A 20,934-nucleotide genomic window follows, 5' to 3' on the forward strand; every position below is an offset into this window, starting at 1 on the left:
CTCTGGCGTGGCTGACCTCTTTCCTCTCCAATCGACCCTCCCAGGTCCAACTTGGGTCCTTCCTCTCTGACATCTTTTTCTCAACCTGTGGTGTCCCCCAGGGATCTAATCTTTCCCCCTGGCTGTTCAACCAGTATCTGGCACTCCTTGCCCACCGCATCGCCGCTCTCTGCCCCAACTTTCAGTGCTATGCGGACGATACCCAGATCTTTTTCAGGCTACCCTCGGTCTCCTCCTCTCCTTCCCTCATCTCTGACTGTCTGTCTGCTATCCAGGAATGGTGTGCCGCCAATGACCCCTGCTTTAATGCCAGTAAGACTGAGATTCTACTCATCGGCACACCCACCCCCTCCTTCCCTGCAGCTCTCTGGCCGGCCTCTCTTGGCCCTCTTCCTGTTCCTACCTGCAAGGCAAAAAACCTCGGGGTTATCTTCGTCTCCACACTCTCCTTCTCTCCGCATATATCCGACGTCTCTAAGAAGTCACACTACCAGCTGCACCTCCTCAGAGGTATTCTTCCCTTCCTCTCCTTCCCCCAGAAGCTCACTGTCTCCCGAGCCCTGGTTCTCTCGAAGTTGGACTACTGTAACAGCCTCTATCTTAATCTGCCTGCCTCCACTATCCGCCCTCTGCAACTCATCCAGAACAGAACTGCGAGACTTGTCCTTGGCCTCAAGCCCAGGGACTGTATCTCTCCAGGACTGAAATCTCTACACTGGCTCCCAGTGGCTGCGAGGATAAAGTTCAAAACCCTCTGCATTTGTACACAAGGCCTTCTGGGGCCTGGGGCCTAAATACCTTCAACTCTCTCTTCCTAAATATCTTCCTTCCCGATCCCTTCGCTCATCCGTCTCCAACTCCCTCAGGCTCAGCCGCTTCTTGAAGCAACGTGCTGTGGGTAGATCTCTCTCCGCGGCAGGGGCTTCCCTCTGGAACAGCCTTCCTGCCTCCCTGAAACTTGAGGAGAACCATCTCCGATTCAGGAAGCACCTCAAAACCTTCCTCTTTGCTTCTGCTTTCTCTCTCCCTCTCCCCTGCTAATTCTTCGCTGAAACTGCACTGAATCTGCAACTGGGCCACTCTCCCCGACCCTGGGCCCAGCCACTCTCCACTTGCACTGCCTCCCTGGCAACCCCTGCACTGCGGGACTGTCTCTGTATCCCTCCAGCCCCCCCTTCCCAGCACTTACCTGCACTTACCTTGCACTTGCCACCAGCTGGCCCTCCTTATGTATTTATTTATTATTTATTTTATTCTACTTACCTTGTACTGCACTTCCCCCCCTTGCACTCCTCCCTTGCACTTCTTCCCTTCCCCCTACCCCTGCACTTGCGCGATCTGAATGACACCTGGCCGAGTAGGATCGTTGTCTGTCTTCCCCCTGTTTCCCCCTCCCTGCCTCGTCGCGCCTTGAAACACTTGTGTATAGGCGCGTTACAAATGCCATATCATATCATATCATATCAAGTGGTAGCAGCCTGTCTAAACGGCAGCATTGACTACTCTAATGCCTGCTTATCCCATACGCTGCTTGCAAGTTTTGCAAAATGCGACAGTTTGGCTGGTAAAAGGGGTTCCTTTTGGGCAGCATGTCTTGAAGGTACGCCAGTCTTTACACAGGCTGCCTGTGGAAGCCCGGGTAAAATAAAGGCTTAATGTATGATCCAGCGCACCCTGAATGGGAAAGGCTGCTTGGTGATCCAATAGAAGTTGCGCAGCTATTGGCCTGGTCGCTCCTTGAGATCTGTCGATGCCATGCTTCTATGCCTTCCCGGGTATCTCAAAGAGTGAGTCAGGGGAAGAGCTTTTTCGGTGGCGGGTCCCAAACATTGGAACTCACTCCCGCTTCTGCTATGGCTGATCAATGACTTGAAGTTCTTCAAACGCAACCTCAAACCCCATCTTTTTGCATGAGCTCCCATGGCTTTCGTTTCTCGGTCTCTCGCGGATATCTTTGACAGAGCCATGATGCCTTCAGTGACAGAGCGCATTATACAACTAGCACAGCACTGTTCGCCACTCCATGTTGTCATTGTTTGTGCCACACAGAATCACCATGTTTTTGTGTAATACTACTACTTCTTACTGTAACGCCATTGTTTTACCCTTTAGTCATCCTTCTGTCACTGTGATCTGAATAGGAATTCTGAAGCCAGTCAGAACACCTTCCCCTGTGTTCCCGGGATCCACCCTAACAGAATTTCGACCGCATACAGGAACATGCTGCGGTATACTGGTTGAGCTCGCAAGGTGCTCCCCGCATATTTCCCCCCTCAATGTATGGACATATTTCAGTATCAGTATAATCTCTACCAGGCAGCTGTCGAATACAATGGGTTTTGGCTCCTTTATGAGCCAATCACCCTGCATGAATGTGGTTTCTGACTCAACTGTGGTGGAAAATTCGCCCAAACTGGGCTAACTGTAGTCGAGATCTTTGGCAAGTTCCTCGGTAAATTGTGTTGAAGCGTCAGTCTCTGTTAGTTCAGCTAGTTTTATTTGCACAAAAATTGGAGAAACCGTCAACAACGAATGTTTATTGGGTGGACCTTTTTTTGCGGGAGTTGATTGTGTCGAGTGGTCCTCGAGGAATTCCAATGCATCTTCATTATATTCAGTTTCATCTTGTCGAGTTCTCACATTGTAGTAATGGTCCAAGAAAACTTTGCTGACTTCGCCGTTCACATTCCATTCAGTTTCAGGCCATTGGGCATAAGCATCACAAGTCTGCTTATTGACTGGAACACGCTGTGCCTCAAATAGTATTTGCTTCATGGTGAAATCTGTTTGGCGAGCAACATTTTTGGTTTCATTTGTTGTCTGTGTCTTTATACTTCTTTTCCTTCTGGGCCTCTAGGAGATGTGTTGTAAAAACATGTTCAATGTATAGCACACATACAGCAGATAACACTTAATACAAAAACATGTTATGAAGAAAACACCAGCCCAAAACACCTATAGAAAACGAAATTGTTTTAGTTACCCTTGTTTTCTTGATTTTCAGTGAGAAGTGGTCTCCTCTTTCACAACCGCACCAGCAAGCGAACGCAAACATATTTAAATATCTACAAACAGAACCAACTTGATTTAATTACAAAAATGATTACATAAAAATGTATTGCAAATACTAATAATGTCCAATTGTATCCAATAGTAGTTTATGTTCACCTCTGATCCATATGCCTCTACTTCTAATGCCACACCTTGTGTAGATTCTTTGAATAGATCATTCATTTAAAAAAAAGTCAATCATATTGGAAATTAAACATTTTCATCGCAGAGTGCTTACACACATACCCTCCCAAACAGTGTACGTCATTTAGTCAAAATATACATTTCAAATTTCACCTAATAGCCATCCAAGATGGCAATTATACTTGAACAGAGATCACAGTGAAAAACATACTGATTGTAATGTTGCCCTCAAACATTTTGCAATCTATTCTGCATTAGGGAGGAAGTGTAACGTTGGAACTGAAATCATGCAAGTTTGAAACACTGCACGTTTAAATGCATGTCACTGCCTAATAAGGGAAATGTAAGTATGCATACCTCATACACTGGACTAGCTGCAAAGGATGATGTAATTGTAGTAGAAGTACCAGCATCCCCCTGTAACACAGTACTTGTTTTAGTACGGATGAAAACCGTGAAATGGAACTGAGACAATGGGATGCAGACAATAGTACATATAAAGAGAATCACATAAATGCCACCTAGCATAAACAACTGACATAAACATTTTCATATTATTTGAAATGCCAATCATGATACATTCTCGTAAATGAAAAGTGAAATAAAATTTACCTGCTAGGCGCTTGAAATTGTTGATGACTCCCAAAAAAAAATGGATGCAGAATTTTGCTCCTACATTTTCAGTGCATTGTCATAAAGTGGTACAAGGGAAAATTAGATTTGCATTAGCTATGTGGGAAGATCCAACTGTCGAGAATACAAACTTCTGCATGTCTGTAGGGCTCACCATTGGTATACAGGACGTGTCAGTGGTTTTGTCACTTGCGAGGGTCTGGGCTTCTGTCAGTATGCTCTCCTAAAGAAATGGACACGTGAAGCAACCGATTGCGAAAGAATTATGCTTATTTTGAAGGGCACTGTGGCATTGTTTTCTATGGTCATAATTACTTAATTTGAGGCTCCATAAACCATAGTGAAATTGTAATACAATCTGGTAAATGTGCAAACTTTAGTAAGACACATTTACACCGAAAGCACCAATCCGTTCATGAAGTTACCTTTTTATTACCCCACCACCTACATCTAATTCATCATCCAGAACTCACCTGAGGCAGCGTGAGCATCAATAGAGTTGGAATTGCATTTGGTAGCAATTTACGAGAAATTCTGAATGCTTATTTGTGTACTTCGATTGGTCGTACATATCGTCTGTAAAGTGCAGGCTGCAGATGCAGAATCTATTGACCCTCAAGTCCTTCAATACATCCTGTGCTCTACTTTCAATTTCGTCCACCGCAAAACCACAATATTGAACCTATCCTATTAAATCAATATTCCACGGGGAATGTATGCAGGATTGTGCCCTGACTTTTGACATGGCTCCTAGAAGGGCAACCGAAAACCATACAAGCAGGCAATCTATAAGATCTGTATACAAAAATATAAATAATTACAGAAAAATGGTACTGTATGCATGAGATTGATGAAAGAAAGCAAGAAAGATGCTATTCTATTACAATGGACATTGATTAAATGTGCTATATATCGAGATCAAAACACTTGAAACATTAGACAATGGTGAAGTCATTGAGATGAATGAACATTACACTACTGGGTACATTCGGTAAATAGATAGAAAATTTGAGATCAGAAATAGATGAATATAGAGAAATTAATAGGTAATGAAATAGGTTCTGCATGGACATCAGCCGCAGGGCTCTCAGTTCCACCTTGATGACATTGAATCCTTCTTCTGTGTGGTTGGCTAGCTGGATGGGTTCCCAGCAGATGATTTGTAACAATTTCGCATTTGCTCGAACTTGGATGCTTGGAACGAGGGACGCAAAGAAAGTTTCTGCTGAGGTGAATATTGAATTTTTCAGGTATTTGCACGAAGAGTTCAGAGGATTCTGCAGAGATGTAGTTTGATCATCTGTTTTCGGGACACTGCGCTTGGTAGCTGCTCTTCAGATAAGATGTCAAATGCAGGGGGTTCTTCGGTCGTTGACGGGGGTGCCTGAGACATGCATGGGGAGTCCATGTGAACAATGGCTCCTGTGCTGAAGATAACCTTGGCCGTTCCCACCCTGCCAGCCCCCTTGGGAGCACAGGGCTACAGGTGCGAACTGCCATTGATAGTGGAGGGGGGGATGGATGGGCAAGAGACGTATAGACTACATCTCCAGTCTGGGCCACTCCCTTATCTTCCCACTGCCTGCGATAGGTAGTCGGGGACTCTGTGCGGGTGTCGATAAGTCCTGCTACAGCAATTTGTCTGGAGTAGCGGTCTCGTGTTCCTTGTATTTTCCACAGTGTTTTACATAGGGTCAAACCCAATTTAACCATAGCAGGGAGTGGCTTGGCTAGAGTTTCATCTGTCCATAGGAGTTCCCTCAAATAATAGTGTCGTATTACCGGCTGAAAAAGCAGTGTGTCTATGGATGTGTCGTCCCCCAGCCATCTTACTACAAATTGGAGCTGTCCCGTCAGGAAGTAGTGTTCGAAGTCTGGCAGCCTGAACCCCCCCCACCACCCCAAACCCTCCAATCATAATGTCTCTGCAGTGTATTCAGCGCTATCCTGTTCATCCCCCAGCCCACAGGAACTCCCTTGCCATTGTGTGAAGTTGTCTAAAAAAGGGCCCAGGAATGTTGTATGGGATGTTGGTAAAGTAATATAGTAGGCGGGGCAGAACCGTCATCTTCAGTAAAGTACGCTCTTCCTATCATCCCTAGTGGGATCGTCTTACAGAACTTCATTGCTTTCTCTCATTTGACTAGGGCTGCCTGTGTGTTAGCTGTATGTGTTGCTACGGTGCTGTGGTGTATGTCAACCCCCAAGTAGCAGAAGGTGACTGGTGTCCATGTGAGTCCCAGGTTTGGCAACTGGTCAGGGGCGGCTTTTCTCAGGCCTGCCAGGGAGAAGAGTGAAGATTTCTCCTTATTTATCGTGGTGCCCGACATTCTGGCAAATGACCTCAGGGCTTCTAGCAGCTCTGGCCTGTTTTCCTTCGGGTTCCTGACGTAGAGGAGCATATCATCTGCGTATATCGAGATTTGGTGAACCACCCCATCTATTTCTATTCCAGCGTCCTTATACTCTGCCCTGAGGAAAACGGTTCCAAGGCCATTATATATACCATTGGGGATAGTGGGCATCCCTGCTTTGTGCCTCTGCCAATTTTCTACTCCTCCGAAATATGTCTTCCCGTTTTCACCCTTGCTCTGGGGTCCCTGTAAAGGAGCCTTATCCAACTGAGGTATCCATCCCCTATCCCAAATTGGGCTAGCGCTCCCAGGAGCCAGTCCCAGTTCACTGAATCAAATGCCTTAATTGCGTCCAGTGATGCCACAGCGCAGTCTGCCTGTTTTTGATTTGTGCTCTCTACGACATGGTGGAGTCTGCGCAGATTCCATGTTGTTCCTCCCTGCTACATATCCCGTTTCGTCTGGGTGTACCGGCGTAGGTATGACTCACTTGAGTCGGTTCGCTAGGGCTGGGGTCGGGATTTTGGTGCCCTGATTGATCAGGGAGATAGGTCTTTCGGAGCTACACTCAAGGGGCGGTTTCCCCGGTTTCAGTATGGGTGTCATAACTGATTCTGATAGGCTCTGCGGTAAATCTTCCTCCTCGTATGCCTCCAGATACATCTCTAACAACCGTGGGGCCAGGGTATCTTTGTATTTCTTGTAAAATTCCCCAGGTAACCCATCCGGTCCTGGGGATTTACCTGTTCGGAGATCACCTATTACAGCGTTCAACTCCTCTAGAATGAGGGGTGCATCTAGTATCTGTACCTGTTCTTCCGTGAGCCTGGGGAGGTTAATCCCTCATGGGGCATCGGTTATATCTTCCGCCTCTGCTTCCTGTTTCCTGGCGTACAGCCCCTCATAGAACCGTGAAAAAACGCCATTTATCCCTTCCTGGGTCCTCACTGCCTCTCCCTGCTCATCTTTAATTGCGGTTATTGGCTCGTATCTGCTCTTCTGTTTGGTGCACCCGGCCAGGAGCCTACTGGGCTTGTCTCCCTCCACGTGTAATCTCTGTACTTCCCATAGTCTAATCTTCCCAGTGTTTCCCAAATGGCACCACACTGTCGCCTCAGCGCAGTGAGTTCCTCCAGTCCTTCCCCTTAATACCCACCCGTGCCTCTACCCTTTCTATTTCCCACAGTTTGGCCAAAATGGACCCCCTGAGTCCACCCGTTTTTCCTATCGCTGCTCCCCTGACCACCACCTTGAAGGCTTCCCAAACCATTCCAGTGCTGTCCACGCGCCCCAAATTATGGTCAAAGTAATCATTGTTAGGGAGAATTTTCATAAATGGTTGATTTCCCTTACCTAAAGCGCTCCCCCTGCAGCTTTGCTGGATTTATAGAATTTTATTATTTCACCTGGTAAGAGTGTGAGCCTTTTTTCCCACTCTTACATGTGTTTTGCTATGTGTATTTCTACTTTCTGTATGATCTTGGGCACTGGAGCCTCACCTACTCCATGTGCACCACTTTTTGTGTGTTACACAGCACCTTCAGTGCAGAGACACAGTGTTGTCTTTGAGACTTCCCCCTGACTCAATTTTTCTACTGTCCCCCAGAAACCGGTAAAGTTGCCAGTATATAGTCACTTTAAACCACAGACCCAGTACACCCCCATCTTACATGGAGTATTAGAAAGGATTAACTCTTATCCCTTTTTGTCTGTGCCTCTTGGAGCCTTGTTTCGCTCCCTTAACATTAAGACTTGGCTGGTGGCAGTGGTATCTGCCCTAACTTTTCTACCACGATTATCTTGTATAAACGTGGTAATGTTTTAGGCTATTACATTAGCCTCGAACATAAACTTGCTTGACCAAATACATTTTATTTTGGTTCCGCCATTTTTTTTTGTTAAAGTCTTTCTCGTGTTTTTCTCTGCGCGCCAAACCGGGGATGACTCCTTTGTTCGCTGTCTTTTCGCGGGCTTCTGCACTCCTTAAGGTGCCTGATAGTCTAGGTAGGCAGGATGTGAGGGAGGATCTTCGGACCCCTGCCATGTGTTCCCTTGGTAACCCAAGTCGCACTCTTGTCTGATTGGCTAAGGGGACTGGCCTTGCCAGGCCAGCCACCCTGCTGTGTGATTGACAGCCAGGCTGTATGAATGGGGGGAAAACTGCATAAAAAGTAGGTTTCTGGGACTGGTAAGAGCAGAGTCGCCAATGGAACGAAAAAACCAACGAGGAACTGGAAGAAGAGGACCCCTACAACGACTGAACCGCCCGTTGAAGCCCTGCTGCAGGTCCGAATCTCCAAATCCGACGACAGAGAAGATCCTCCAGAAAACTTCTTCCCTTGAGCTGGTGGGACAACCAGTTCGCCCCAAACTACAAGCCCGGACCCCTCCTCTGGTCGAATTCGCTGTATAGAGCTATGGTGGGCCGGATAGCCAGGAAGGTCGGACCCTGCTTGGGTTTTAAGGAGCGCACCTTTTATTCGTTGTTTGGCGCTGCTGCTCGTTTCTTCCCTCTAGTCTTCCTACTTCTGATCAGTCCGACAGTCGCTTCAGGAACTGTGAGCCTGCAGGAACTACCAGGAACGTCTGCCTCAGCTACAGCCCCCTCTCTGTTTTAAGGTACTGTGCAAATCGGTTGTGCGTTTCGCTCCGCCGCGGTGAACGTGCTTGAAATCTTTCTCCAATCCGAGGGCTTGTCCTTCTTTTCTCTTTGAACTAACTTTTCTATCAACCAACCTCGTCCGGGATCTGTGCCACGAACTTTACCGCAAACTACCCTGAACTGTGTGATCTTGAGCAAAAGACCTTTGACCCATTGACTTTGGCCCTAAGCCTGATCTAGCTGATCTCCTCACTGTAATCTCTCTTATTCAATTGCCCAGAGTACATGCCTGTTGGTTTTGCCTAATTTCTAATAACCTTGTGTCTTTCCGTCCCTTTGAAATTGCAGGAGTACCATTTTGCTCCCACTTCATTTTGTGAGCTTAACTTGTCTGGAATGTAAGGGAAGTGTTGTGGTGTATTTATGATTGTGATATTCTTTTACTTAGAAACCTTGAGTCAGTGTTTGCCTGAATCATAGCAATTGCTGTCCTTTGTGTAACTATTTGTACTGCTCACTTACTCTCAAGATAAGTCTGGCCGCTCCGCTACTGCTACCACTATAACTGTGTAGTACAGGCTTGTACCAAAGGTGAAATTGTACTGTCACTTGTAGTCTTAATTGTGTGTAGTGTTCCCAAAGAGTACTGTAAATAATTCTGCCTAACAGTCATCTTTCGTCTTTCTAATGTGTTCTTGGAAGTCCCCATCTGTTGGTGCCTCAGCCCTCGGTTTCCAAGTAGGTATAGGGGCCCCTCTATGTGTGTATGTCAAGGTTGCTAGTATCAGGGCGTGGTCTGACAGCGTTCTAGCCTTAATATGTATCCCTGTGAATTCTCTGAGGGACACCCTGCCCGTGAATAAATAGTCTGTGCGGGTGTATGTTCCGTGTGGGGTGCTGTAGTGTGTGTACCCCCTAGTGTTGGCATGTACCTTCCTACAGACGTCTTCCAGGTCCAGCTGGTCTAGTCTTCTGTAAAGCCCTTGCCGGCGGGGCTGGCTTTTTCTGCTTGCGGTCATATCTATCAACCTGCGAGTTCAGGATGCAGTTGAAGTCTCCTGACCAGATGAATGGGCTAGTCGAGGTGTAATTGTCTTGAAGAACTCTGTTGCATCGTGGTTAGGCGCATGTGTGTTTATCAGGCACACCTCTGTTCTCCAGCTTTCCATGTACATCACCATTTTGCCCTCCAAGTCCCTTTCTTGTTTTATCAGTTTAAAGGGCACTCCCAGGGCTATCCATGTCAGAACTCCCCTGGCGTAATTAGAGTAGGTTGAGCTGTACATTTGTTTTCCCCATTTCTTAGCTATCTTTGTTTGCTTTTCGGCCTTCAGATACGTTTCTTGTAGCATAGCGATTTGTACTTTTGCTCTATTCCGCCAGGTATAAACCCTTAATCTCTTAACATAGGCATTTAGTCCCCTGATGTTCGCTTTCCCTTGGCCCATTTGGTTGCATTGTCCTGTTGCCCATCTGTTCCCAAAGGCCTGCGTGTTATTTTATGTCTGCCGGCGGGCATTCTCATTCCATCTGTAGTTAGTTTCTCCTGTATGGGGTGGGTTCGACCCTTCCCTTCCATGTTGGTTCTTGCCTGTACAGATTTCTTGCGGGTTCTCCGCCTTTCTGTGCTTACTTGGTCACCTTCATCGGGGTATGTTAGCCTTCCATTTGCAATTCGTCCCTATTGCTTGGTGCTTCTTCCTCCATTAACGCCTTCACTCGTCCTACCTAGCCACTCACTAACTATAACTTTTGACAAATGCCCAGCCTCCCTCCCCCTGCTCGGGCTTTGCCGCTTTCCTCATGTGTCCCTTCCTTCCGTGGGTGCACTCGCTGTACCGGAATGCCTCAAAACTGGCATCACAAGTTGTGATTCTCTGTGGGGTTCCTTGTGGCAATTGGCGGTCTGCCCCAAGAGTCGCGCAGGCTCCCGCCCATCTAACTGCTGGTTTGTGTCTTTATAAAGTGTCTCGTTCATCTTCACCTCACTCCGTGCTTCGTCAGGGTGCGTCCCTGTTGTTCTGCTCGTCCCCTCCCTTTTGGTTGTGGGATTCCTTCTTGGTCCATCCGATCTTGGGCATCGGCTGTGGTCTTGAACATGTGTGACCTGTCGTCGTGCAGCACCTTTAGTTTGGCAGGGTATAGCAGCATGAATCGCACACCAGCGGCCCGAAGGCACTCTTTGGTTGGCCAAAACTGCGCTTGTTGCTTTTGTACTAGTGCCGTGTAGTCCCGGTAGATGGTTATTTTGGCGGTGTTCCTCGTTATCACCCCCCCTTTCCTTTAAACTGTCAAGATCTTCTCTCGATCCTGGAAGTGCATGATCTTCGCAATCACGGGTCTTGGGGGTACTCCCGGACGGGGTCTCCTGGTCAGAGCCCTATGTGCGCTCTCTCTACTGCGAAGCCCTGAGATAAGTTCCCTGCCCCCAGTTCTTGGAGCAGTAAGTTGTCTATGTAATTCATGGAGTCTTTGCCTTCCTCCCCCACCGGCAGCCCCACTATGCGCACATTGTTGTTCTGTATCTTCTGCTCTACGTTCTAGTGTGCGAATGCGGTCCAAGTGCCTCTGACATTTGAGATTGTGAAGTCGTGATGTTCACTGTATTGCTTTGCATCTGTTGTTCTGCTGCCGTCACCCTCTCCGCCAGTTTCCTTGTGTCTTGCCTGAGGAGCCCCACATCTATGATCACTGCATCCAGCTTGCACTCTATCAATGCTTTGAGGGCTGCAATGGCTTCAAGTATGGGGCCCTCCTCCTAGCCCCTCCCGACTGCCTTGGGTTGGATGTGCTTGCTCCGACTTCTGGTTTCTCAAGCTGAGTCTATCAGTTCTTCCGGGCGAACGCCTCCATACTGGTTTGCCTCCCTTTGCCGCCTCTGTTTGTCTGGCATGCCGGCGCTAGTGGCCCTTGTGCGTTTAGGTAGGGGTCCCAGCTTCTTCTCAGTGCGCCTGGCGCTGTTGTCAGTAGGTCCTGTTGCTTAGCTCTCTGTATCTATCTCCTGCTTTCTGTCTGTAGCTGGGAATTTGTGTTATCTTCTCCCGGGGGCCCCCACCGTGCGCTTTGGTGTTCGGTGCGGGTGTGCTCTCTCCGTCTGATGGGTTGCATGGTTCTCTCCCGTCCCTGTTTATCCTTAAAGGAGGCTACAGAGTCGCAGTTTGCATCGGCATTTGCCGCAGGTGACGTGCCCCGTTGCTGCTCCCTTCTTGCGGCAGCCCCCTCTCCTCCTTTGGGACTTTTCCTTGATCAGTTCTGTCTGCTGTGAAGCAACGCACCTTTCTGTTGCTTATAGCTGTCCCTTTATGTCCCTGCACTTGTGAGTCCTGGTCCCCCTTAGTGGCGGGTGCCCGTAACAGGTTAATGGGTTGTGACCACCCACGTAAGGTCTGTCCTTGGTTCAATTCAGTTCCCTTTGCCGCCTTTTCCACGGTAGGGGTAGTGATAGTGCAGCAGTGCAGTGTGTCGTTCTTTTCCAGTCGTAAGTGCACCAGTGTTGCGCTTGGTCCGCTCAGTCCTTTACCGTTCCCTGGTGTCTTTGTTTGCGTGCGTAGGGATCCCTATGTGAGGCAGGAGCCTGCTTGTTGTGGGTGAATGGGTTCTGCCCTCCCACGTTCTAGGTATTGTTTGAATGCAGCCTCAAGGCCCTCTTGCTTGGCCGCCTTCCACCGGATGGGCTACGGCAGGGAGCGGGCCCCCTCTCACCTTGCTCCAGCTGCGTCTCCTCCCCTCGTCATCTACTCAGTTCTGTCGTGGTAGCCGAGCACAGGGCCCTGCCGATTAAAATCGGCTGTGGTGCAATGGGCCCGCGGCCCTCATCCCCTGTTTGGCCTTCTTCACTCTCCACTGGGGCCTCCTGCTATGTGGCAGCAGTAGCTAGTAGTGATGGGGCCTCCCGTGTCGGGCCACTCAGTGAACGTTGGCGTCTCCGATCGGCCCCTTCTGGCGTGGCTATCCCCCTCGTGATGGCCCATGGTGTTGTATTTGTGCCCGGTGCGAGATAGTAGTGTGCCACCGCCCAAAAAGGTCCTTCACACCGTGATGTCCCTCTGTGTCGAGTTGGGCACTTCTCCCATAGCGCTTCTGCTGCTCCTTCCTCGCACTTTGCCTGTCCCAGTCCTGCCAGCTGGGAGCCCCTGCTGACAAGTCATTGCGTCTTAGTAGATGCGTGGATCTTGCAGATGTTAATGTTCGTAGGCGTCCCAGGTGCCCTCTGTCCTCCTGCGCCGTATACAAGGTCCGGGTAGTGACCAGGCTCGCTGCGTTATGCCAGTGTTGCGGTGGTCTCCCGCCGCTTTATTGTCCTCCTTACCCATGGGGGACACCTGCCAGGCTGTGTGGGGTTTGCTCATATCAGGGGTTTGATTGTCTGTTCTAATTGCAATGGACTGTGTCCTCCCCCGTATTCAGTATAATTCAGCTTAAGTTTGCCTTCCCATTTACCGGCCCGGCCTCGTAATGCCCTCCGATTGCGCAGGCTGCGCACTCCCGGCTGCTTCCCCCCTGTCCCTTCAGCACACCGATGTACCTCCCGTCACTCTTCTTCGTAGCTTGGTCACCGGGGCAGTCCTTCTCTGGGTCCACGCCGGTTCGGCCGAGGGTGGCACACACCGGTCCTGGCGCAGCTCTCCCCGGGGCAGATCAGTCACCTCGAGCAGCGGACCCTTCTTCACGTGGGCTGCGCTTCTTGTCCTGGGTTATTGCAGGTCCTCCAACTAGGACTGCAGGCATCTCCCATTGTTCTCCGCTTTCGTTCCTCGCTGCCTGTTTCCACCACAGAGGTGCGCAATGTCTTCCCCTTGGCTTGGTGTGCCTCTTCTTTTCCTCCACTCCACGTGGCGACCGGGTCCAGCTCGGCAGCCTCCGAGTGTCGTCGGGCTATTCCTTCGCTGGCTGGAAGGTACGTTCTGTCTTCTCCACCTCGCATGCGCTGGTGATGTATGCCCCGCACCCTGTGCCTTCCCTGGACCACCTCCTCTCTTGCTGTCCTCACAGGGTTCTGCCGTCGGATCATCTGGCCGCGTCCGCCATTTTGCAGGCTGGCACTGTGAACGTGTCGGTCGCTGCTCTGGCCGTTACCAGGTTTGATTATCATTATTTTTTTTCAGGTTTGGTGTCAAACTTTTGCAAGGTTTTACTGCCAGCTTTACAGATCTGTTCTTTCGATCATGCAGGAGCTCTCGATTTCAGCTTCTCAACGCATGGCCGCCAAGCCAAAACCCCCAAGGGAGACCGGGAGACGCACTTATGTGGATTGCAGGGGAGGGGTATGCAAGAATGGTGCCTGGAGAGACTGGGTCTGGAGAGGCCATATGAACAAAGGTCCCTGTGCGGAAGATAACCTTTGAAGTGTACATGGTGTTTTGCACCTTGGCCATTCCCACCCACACAGTACTGTAGTGGGTTATAATGGAGGGGGGATGGATTGTTACGGAGTAGGTGAGCGTAAAAGGGCACCAACCATTCTTTCATGTCCCTCATTGACTTGCCACCAGCTGGCTGCACTGTTATTTATTGTCTCTTATTTATGTATTTATTTTATGTATTCTTATTTATTTTATTAATATCTTTTGTACTGCACTGCCCCCTCCCCTCTCCGCCCGCACTTTTCACTCCCCCCGGGTCCCCTCCCCTGCACTTGCACGTTCTCAATGTCACCGGGCCCAGTAACATCGTTGTTTCCGTCTTCCCTCTGTTCCCCCTCCCTTGCCCCGTTGCGCCTTGAAACTCATGTGTATAGGCGCGTTATAAATGCTATATCATATCATATAGACAAGTGAGCGTGTGCTTGATTTACTGAAAAATATTCATAAACTCTCATTTGTCTTTTATTTTGTTGCTGATGTTGAGTGCACAAATATACTACACATTGTATACTTCGGGTTGCAGCACAGTGTGTCAAAATCCCCTGTACTGTCCGCTGTCACTGGGGAATTTGGCGCAAATTGCTCCAACGACACAGGCGGGTATTACTTGTTGAACGCGGAATCCTAGCAGCCTATAAAGCCACCATGTAAATGAACGGTAGGTGCCACCAGCTTGTACCACCTGTGGAAGAAAAACATACATGCTGTATTTAAATGAACCTGATAATTGTAAAAACCTTACTTGAAAATGCACTCTGCATCCTATGGCATAGTTGCCCATACAAAAGTTACTTCATGGATCCATGAACTTGGATTTTGAAGTGTACACACATTACTAAAGGGAACACACATGCAATCCATAACGTTTGCGGCACAGAGAAATATTGTTTCTTAGTTGAACGTGAAAGACACAAGATGAACACTCTGATTTCCCAAAAGAAAAATGTATTGAATTGGCAGGCTACATTCATTTGGCAGTGATAGATCAAAGTTACGACAATATAGGAGACAAAAATGCAATGTTAGTGGCCAAAATGACATAAAATCTAGAGTACACCTACTCGTTACTTGGATTGCGAGGGCGAACTGGAAGCATCCAGAGTTATCTTTGCAGCAGCAGTTCTCCTCCTCGGTTGGCATGACCTTGCACTGATTGCAGGTACACCAGGCGGAAACGTCTTCCATGTGACTAGGCTCAGGATCCAGTGATTCGTCTTTCCAACTGTCGTCCAATGCCCCATCGTTTCTGCATCTTTCTCTATCAACTAATTCCGCCTCAGAATACTACGGCTCGTACTGGTAGGGCTGTATTGCTGCCATCATACGACAAAATGTTTAAATGAAACGCAAGTAACAATTGAAATAAATAATAATGCTAGTATCTGTTTGCAGGGGCTTTGTGCAATGAAGATAGCTGAAAAGAGCAGAAACGAGTCACAGGCTACATCAAAAAAAGACAGTGGAACGATTGAAAAAGCGACTCTGATGTTGTCTGATGAGAAGCAGTCTGTTTATACTTATTGAGGAAAGAGGCATCCTGCCATTTCCATGGAGACGTGTCATTAGCTGGCACACAGAGAACGTTATAACACAACAAGATAATGCTGCTAAGCAAGAAACAGAGCACTCAGCACCTTGCCTAGTGTGCTGAATTGGTGGAGTGCTTTTCAGTAATTGGGTTTTTTTCTTGTATCAAATCCCACCCCTAATTACAACCATATTCATGCATGGTGAAATATATAGAAAAACAAGATGACCACATGCACCACAACATTTCCAGTGTATAATTTATACTGTTGTAATGCTGTAAAATTTTGCAAACAAAGATTACCATATGTTGAATAACAGAATTAAAAAAACACAACAATTATACACCGAATCGTAAACATGGTGAGGGGAGATGAAACAATTATTTACATCATTCATCAAACATAGGGTTACACATAACCAAGGTTAAAGAATAAAGGAAACGGATGCTGATAAGTGCAAGTGTGAACAAACGAAAAACCCAGTGCTCAGAATAAGGGGAAAGAGCAAGAGAGGAAAAGCTCCTCTGATTTAAAAAAAAAAAAGGGAAAGGATAAATGAAACAGTTTCATAGTGACAGTTTCATGTATTCTAATTTGAGCAACAATCTAAACAAATAAAATAGAGGTTGGAAATCCCTCAAATGTCTAGTATTAGTATACAATTTATTTCAAAATGATTCTAAAGGTTTGTTTAGAAAAAATTTTCAGAGATCTTCTCATAAGGCTCATATAAGGGAAACCTCCACTGGGTTTGCCAACGCATATAGGGGAAACAGAAAACATATATGGATACACCAGATTTAGACAGAAACAGTTTTCAATATGTCGTATCTGCTGCCAAGTTATTTAATATGTTCCAAAAAAGAAAGGAAACACATGTCCAAATGTGCAAAGGCCGAGAATCTGGAAGCCAATCCCCCTTATCTTTTTTTAGCGTTTCGGTGGTTGTGTGTTACCACCTTCTTCGGGGCAAATTCATGATACCCTATAGGGAAAAAGAGAGAGAGCACAAAAAGGAAAAACTAAGTTTCCAACTGAAAATAATGGGCTATAGTGGTCAAAATGCATGCTTGAGTGTACATCTGCCATTCCACCCCAAGCTTGCTTTAAAACTTAGAAAAGCCATGAAAGGTTCTGCCTAGAACACGTATGTGTGACCAAACAAACGAAGGAGAACCCCTAGGGAGGAAGAAATTAGGATTTAACCATTCCTCACCTAGAGGGGTTCAATTTGTCCAGTCCCCATGGATGTTGGACTGGAAAAAGAAGAAGCTGGCGTGCTGTTCAGAGCCGACTCGATAAACCCATACCGGGACTGCCGAGAGACACATGGTAAGCCTGAGCCCAATCAGGCATAGATGCGCGGGTGCTGCAGTGCGACGTGCATGCTCACAAACTATAGGGAGATGAATAACAGAAAACCTATTTTAAAATTATAATACAATGAACAATAAATAATAAATTAATGAGTAAATCTACACGCTCGATAGAGCAACCATTATTGCATATTCAGGCTGTGCTGTTGCCACTGGGGAAAGGATACATAGTATAAAAAAAGCAGTGATCAGCCTACCAATACACCTCCTCCACAAATGAAGTAAAGATGACTGCTGTGCGAAGAGCGGCGAGTGCAATCCCTCAGTCAGGTGGACGCCGTAATAAATACTGAGAAACAAAATGTAGTAGAGAAAACGAGCACATTAGTCTCAGTGCATATCAACCTGCAGATAAGTAGTGGCTACCTCTCAGGGCAGCATGGTGTGCAGTGAAGACTACAGCCGTAGAAGAGAGCAATGCGCATGTTGCTTACCTTTTAATTAGCAGTCAGCCAAAATACGGCTCGCTCGGGGCTGAACAGGACGCTGAGTCATCCACACGCAGCTATCGGGAACGGCCTGTGGATGCAAGCTTGACTTGGCTTGGCCGAGGCTGGTTGCTAAGTGCAACAGAGAAACAGACTTGTCACGGGTCGACAGCGAGTGTAAGATTGCACATAAATAAATAAAGGACCCGAAGATGCATGAGTTATATAGTTGAAGAAGAACTGCTGAGGCTGACACGGAGCCCCTGGGTCCAAATGGGTACGGGCCATATGTGTTCAAACAAATTGAAAAATGCGACCAAGCTGTAAATTTGGCGCCCGCTTGTAGGGCAACGTGCCGTATGGTTTGGTGGCTAAGGATCATACTGTACCCCCTTTGTTACGTCAAAAGGCTTCTGAGGGTGTGCACCCCAATGGCAATGCCTGAAGTAGAAGATACCAACAGGAAAAAAGTGAAAGCTGGTAGTTACAAAAAAGGAATCAATAGCATTGTAACTAGAGTGGTGAAAATTGTTAGTTTAGGCCATTATCACAACTATCCAGCCTGTGAATCCATCTGTTTTCAAGATTCAAAAGGCGTTGTTGTGTAGCAGAGCCCATCGGTAGTTTCTCGAGGACCCACCATAATAGGTCCTCTGGTGTATGTTTAAAGTTCAGATAGTGCTGGACCAGGGGTGAGGTTTCCTTCCTGGACCGTATCCTGGATCTGTGCTCGGAAATCCGAGTGTTAACACTCCGCATGGTCTGCCCAACGTACCGTTACCCACAGGGGCATTCAATACAGTATATTACTTGGGTAGATTTACAGTTGAAAAATGTCTGAAAGTCCAAATTTTGCTTCCGAAGGTGAAGCTTGACATTTTCTTTGTGTACTTGCAAGCTACACATGGACCGCAGGGATGGTGCCCTATTAGAGGGAGTTTTTTCAGTGAAGCAAGAGTGAACCAGTAAATCTCTGACGTTACGTGATCTTTTGAAAGCAAAACGGGGTTCCCTTTCTTCCGGTAAATTGAGTTCAGTATTTCCGAATTATCTTTTTGATGTTGAATGTGTGAGGGCCATGAGTGAGTACGCACGTCAGTCTTATGTCTTGGTCTGTGTCTTGCTGATTGGGTTGTGGTGTTAAAATAGACTCCCAGCACATAAACCTTGCTTGTTTTTTGGATGTAGTTATTCATTTCTTTGGGTAGCCCCTGAACCTTAGGCGTTCACTGAGAACAGCCGCATTTTTGTAGAACTCCTCCAGTTGTGTAAAGTTTCTGCGCAGACGCAGAAACTGGCCATAGGGCAAATTTTCTTTCAGATGTTGGGGATGGTTGCTAGAGAAGTGTAGCAGTGTGTTGCGATCTGTTGGTTTGCCTGAGAAAGTTGACACGAGACGTGCATTCGCGTTGTGAAATGGGCTGTACGCGTCTAGTGATGCCAGCCTCGGGGGCGGGTGATATGATTTAGTGCTGCAGGGGCACTTGAACTTAGGGCGATCGATCCACGGATAAGATTAGCACAAGATGGCCGTGCCCGACTCGTTGATTTTGCATGTGTAAACGTGAGGAAAACTAAGGTAAGGTACATAGGAAATGTTTTTACGATCGATCACGGTTTGTTTAAAACCACATGCCTGAACGGACAATGACATTTCCGAGCACACTGTTCCTTTAAATCTTGCCCATTGTGACTGAAAGAAAGTGTTCCTTGCCTGGCACAGGATGCTGCTTCAGAGATATTGCTGGTTGAAAAGTAGATGCACATTGTTGTCTCCACTAATTCATGTATAAATAAAATATTTAATTTTAAGGGAAATTTAGTTCACTAATCTCTTGCATACATGGTTTGTAAAAAAATGTTAACTTTGTTTTTGCAGACATGCGTGATAAAATGAGAAAATGGAGGGAAGAAAATTGTCGCAACAGTGAGCAAATTATTGACGTTGGTGAAGAGTTGATAAGTGACTATGCTTCCAAGCTTGGTGATGATGGTATTTATAAACATCCAGTTCTTATTTGTTTCTGCACTTAATTCTGACAATGTTGCAAATATATTGGTTGACCACATTTAAGATCTAGTTTGAAATCAGAGTCCGACAATACTGTGATTTAATTGCATGATGTCTGCAAGTAAGTTGGGCTACACTTTTGCATCTGACAGAAGCAAACTTTATTGTGATGTCAGACAGCCTTGATTATGAACATTGATGGTACAAACTGCCTGAAAGTGAGTGAGTGCATCATGTTATGCTGTTGACTGGCTGATTTTCACCGGTCTGCTGGAAGGACCTGTGTGGATATCCCACTAAACTTTTTTTTGAAAGTATTTAGTATTTTCCAATACTTGTTGAAAAAGTACTCATTAATTGAATTGATTGTAGTGTAGATATGTTTATTTGTCAATTTACATCTTACTGAGGCCATTAGCAAACGCTATATCGTCCAGTGCATTTCGGTCTGTGCTAGACCTTCTTCAGGGACTAATGGTAATGAAAAAAAATAAAAATGAAATTAAATATTTGCTGAAGTACTTGTGTAACTATACATTCACACATAAACCATTCCTATATTATAAATTTTGCTTAAAGTCTACAATATTAAACATGTTGGATAAAAGTACCTGTGTAAAACGTTGCTTATAATCTTTGACCTTGTTTATTTTACTTCCTTGTTGGAAAATTATCCAATTCCTCTCCACTTGAGCGTGCTAATTTACATCTGCTGTTTGTTGTCTGTCCTCTATGTGGCTTCCTTTATATCCTGGCAATCTAGATAGTAACCAATTTACTTTTAGAATCTAACAAATGTTAATCACAAGTAAGTCTTTCAACTACTAGAATTTAGCCTGCCAACAGGGGGAGTCTTACCTATCATTCAAAGCAGTATAGTAGCAGCGGGGCACCTCGCTCGCGTGAATACGCGTTGCTGGTTGCCCCGTTTGCTTTTATGTTGAAAAAAATGGTTGAAGTGATGTAAAACGTCAATATAGCGTTAGCTGATCCTGTACAAGTTCTTATGCTGTAACGTTAATTATACTTATATTTAACATTTAAAATTAGGATCTCTCCTTGCTAAACTAAGTAGAGCTAACTAGTAATAAACAATAACATAATAACATATTTGACAACCTGATATAAAGATTAAATTTGTGTGGTGTTCAAATTATGTATATGATATTTTAGTTATTTATGCTATTGTGGCTCTACTTGGAAATTCGCATCATGTTACCATCAGGTTATCAGTATTGCCCATTGCGTAATTGTGGCATGTTGTGCAAAGGCACCTCTTGGTGAGAAAAAGCTTTCTTCGAACCAGCAGAGCAAGTGGATGTGAGTGGCGGGGAGAATGAGGTTGGAATTAGTTTCCTGTGACAGGGTGGTGGCTGCCTCCCAGCCAACGGGTAGGCTCATAACGGTGTCTTTACCACACCAGGGAAAGACCCTGCTCCGTGC

The 20,934-nt window shown here is 46.5% G+C and overlaps 1 protein-coding gene across 1 annotated transcript in view; it reads left to right on the forward strand.

Annotated features, from left to right (window-relative positions):
• Nucleotides 1–20,934, forward strand: part of EMC2 (ER membrane protein complex subunit 2) — a 376,010-nt gene that overhangs the window by 25,473 nt on the left and 329,603 nt on the right. Inside the window, exon 2 of the mRNA XM_069621506.1 lies at nt 19,360–19,473. Within this exon, the coding sequence (XP_069477607.1) occupies nt 19,360–19,473 (114 nt within the window). The remainder of the gene's footprint in view (nt 1–19,359; nt 19,474–20,934) is intronic.

Source organism: Ambystoma mexicanum, chromosome 5q (genome assembly GCF_040938575.1).
Source record: "Ambystoma mexicanum isolate Mex_15411 chromosome 5q, UKY_AmexF1_1, whole genome shotgun sequence".
NCBI classification, from domain to species: Eukaryota; Metazoa; Chordata; class Amphibia; order Caudata; family Ambystomatidae; genus Ambystoma; species Ambystoma mexicanum.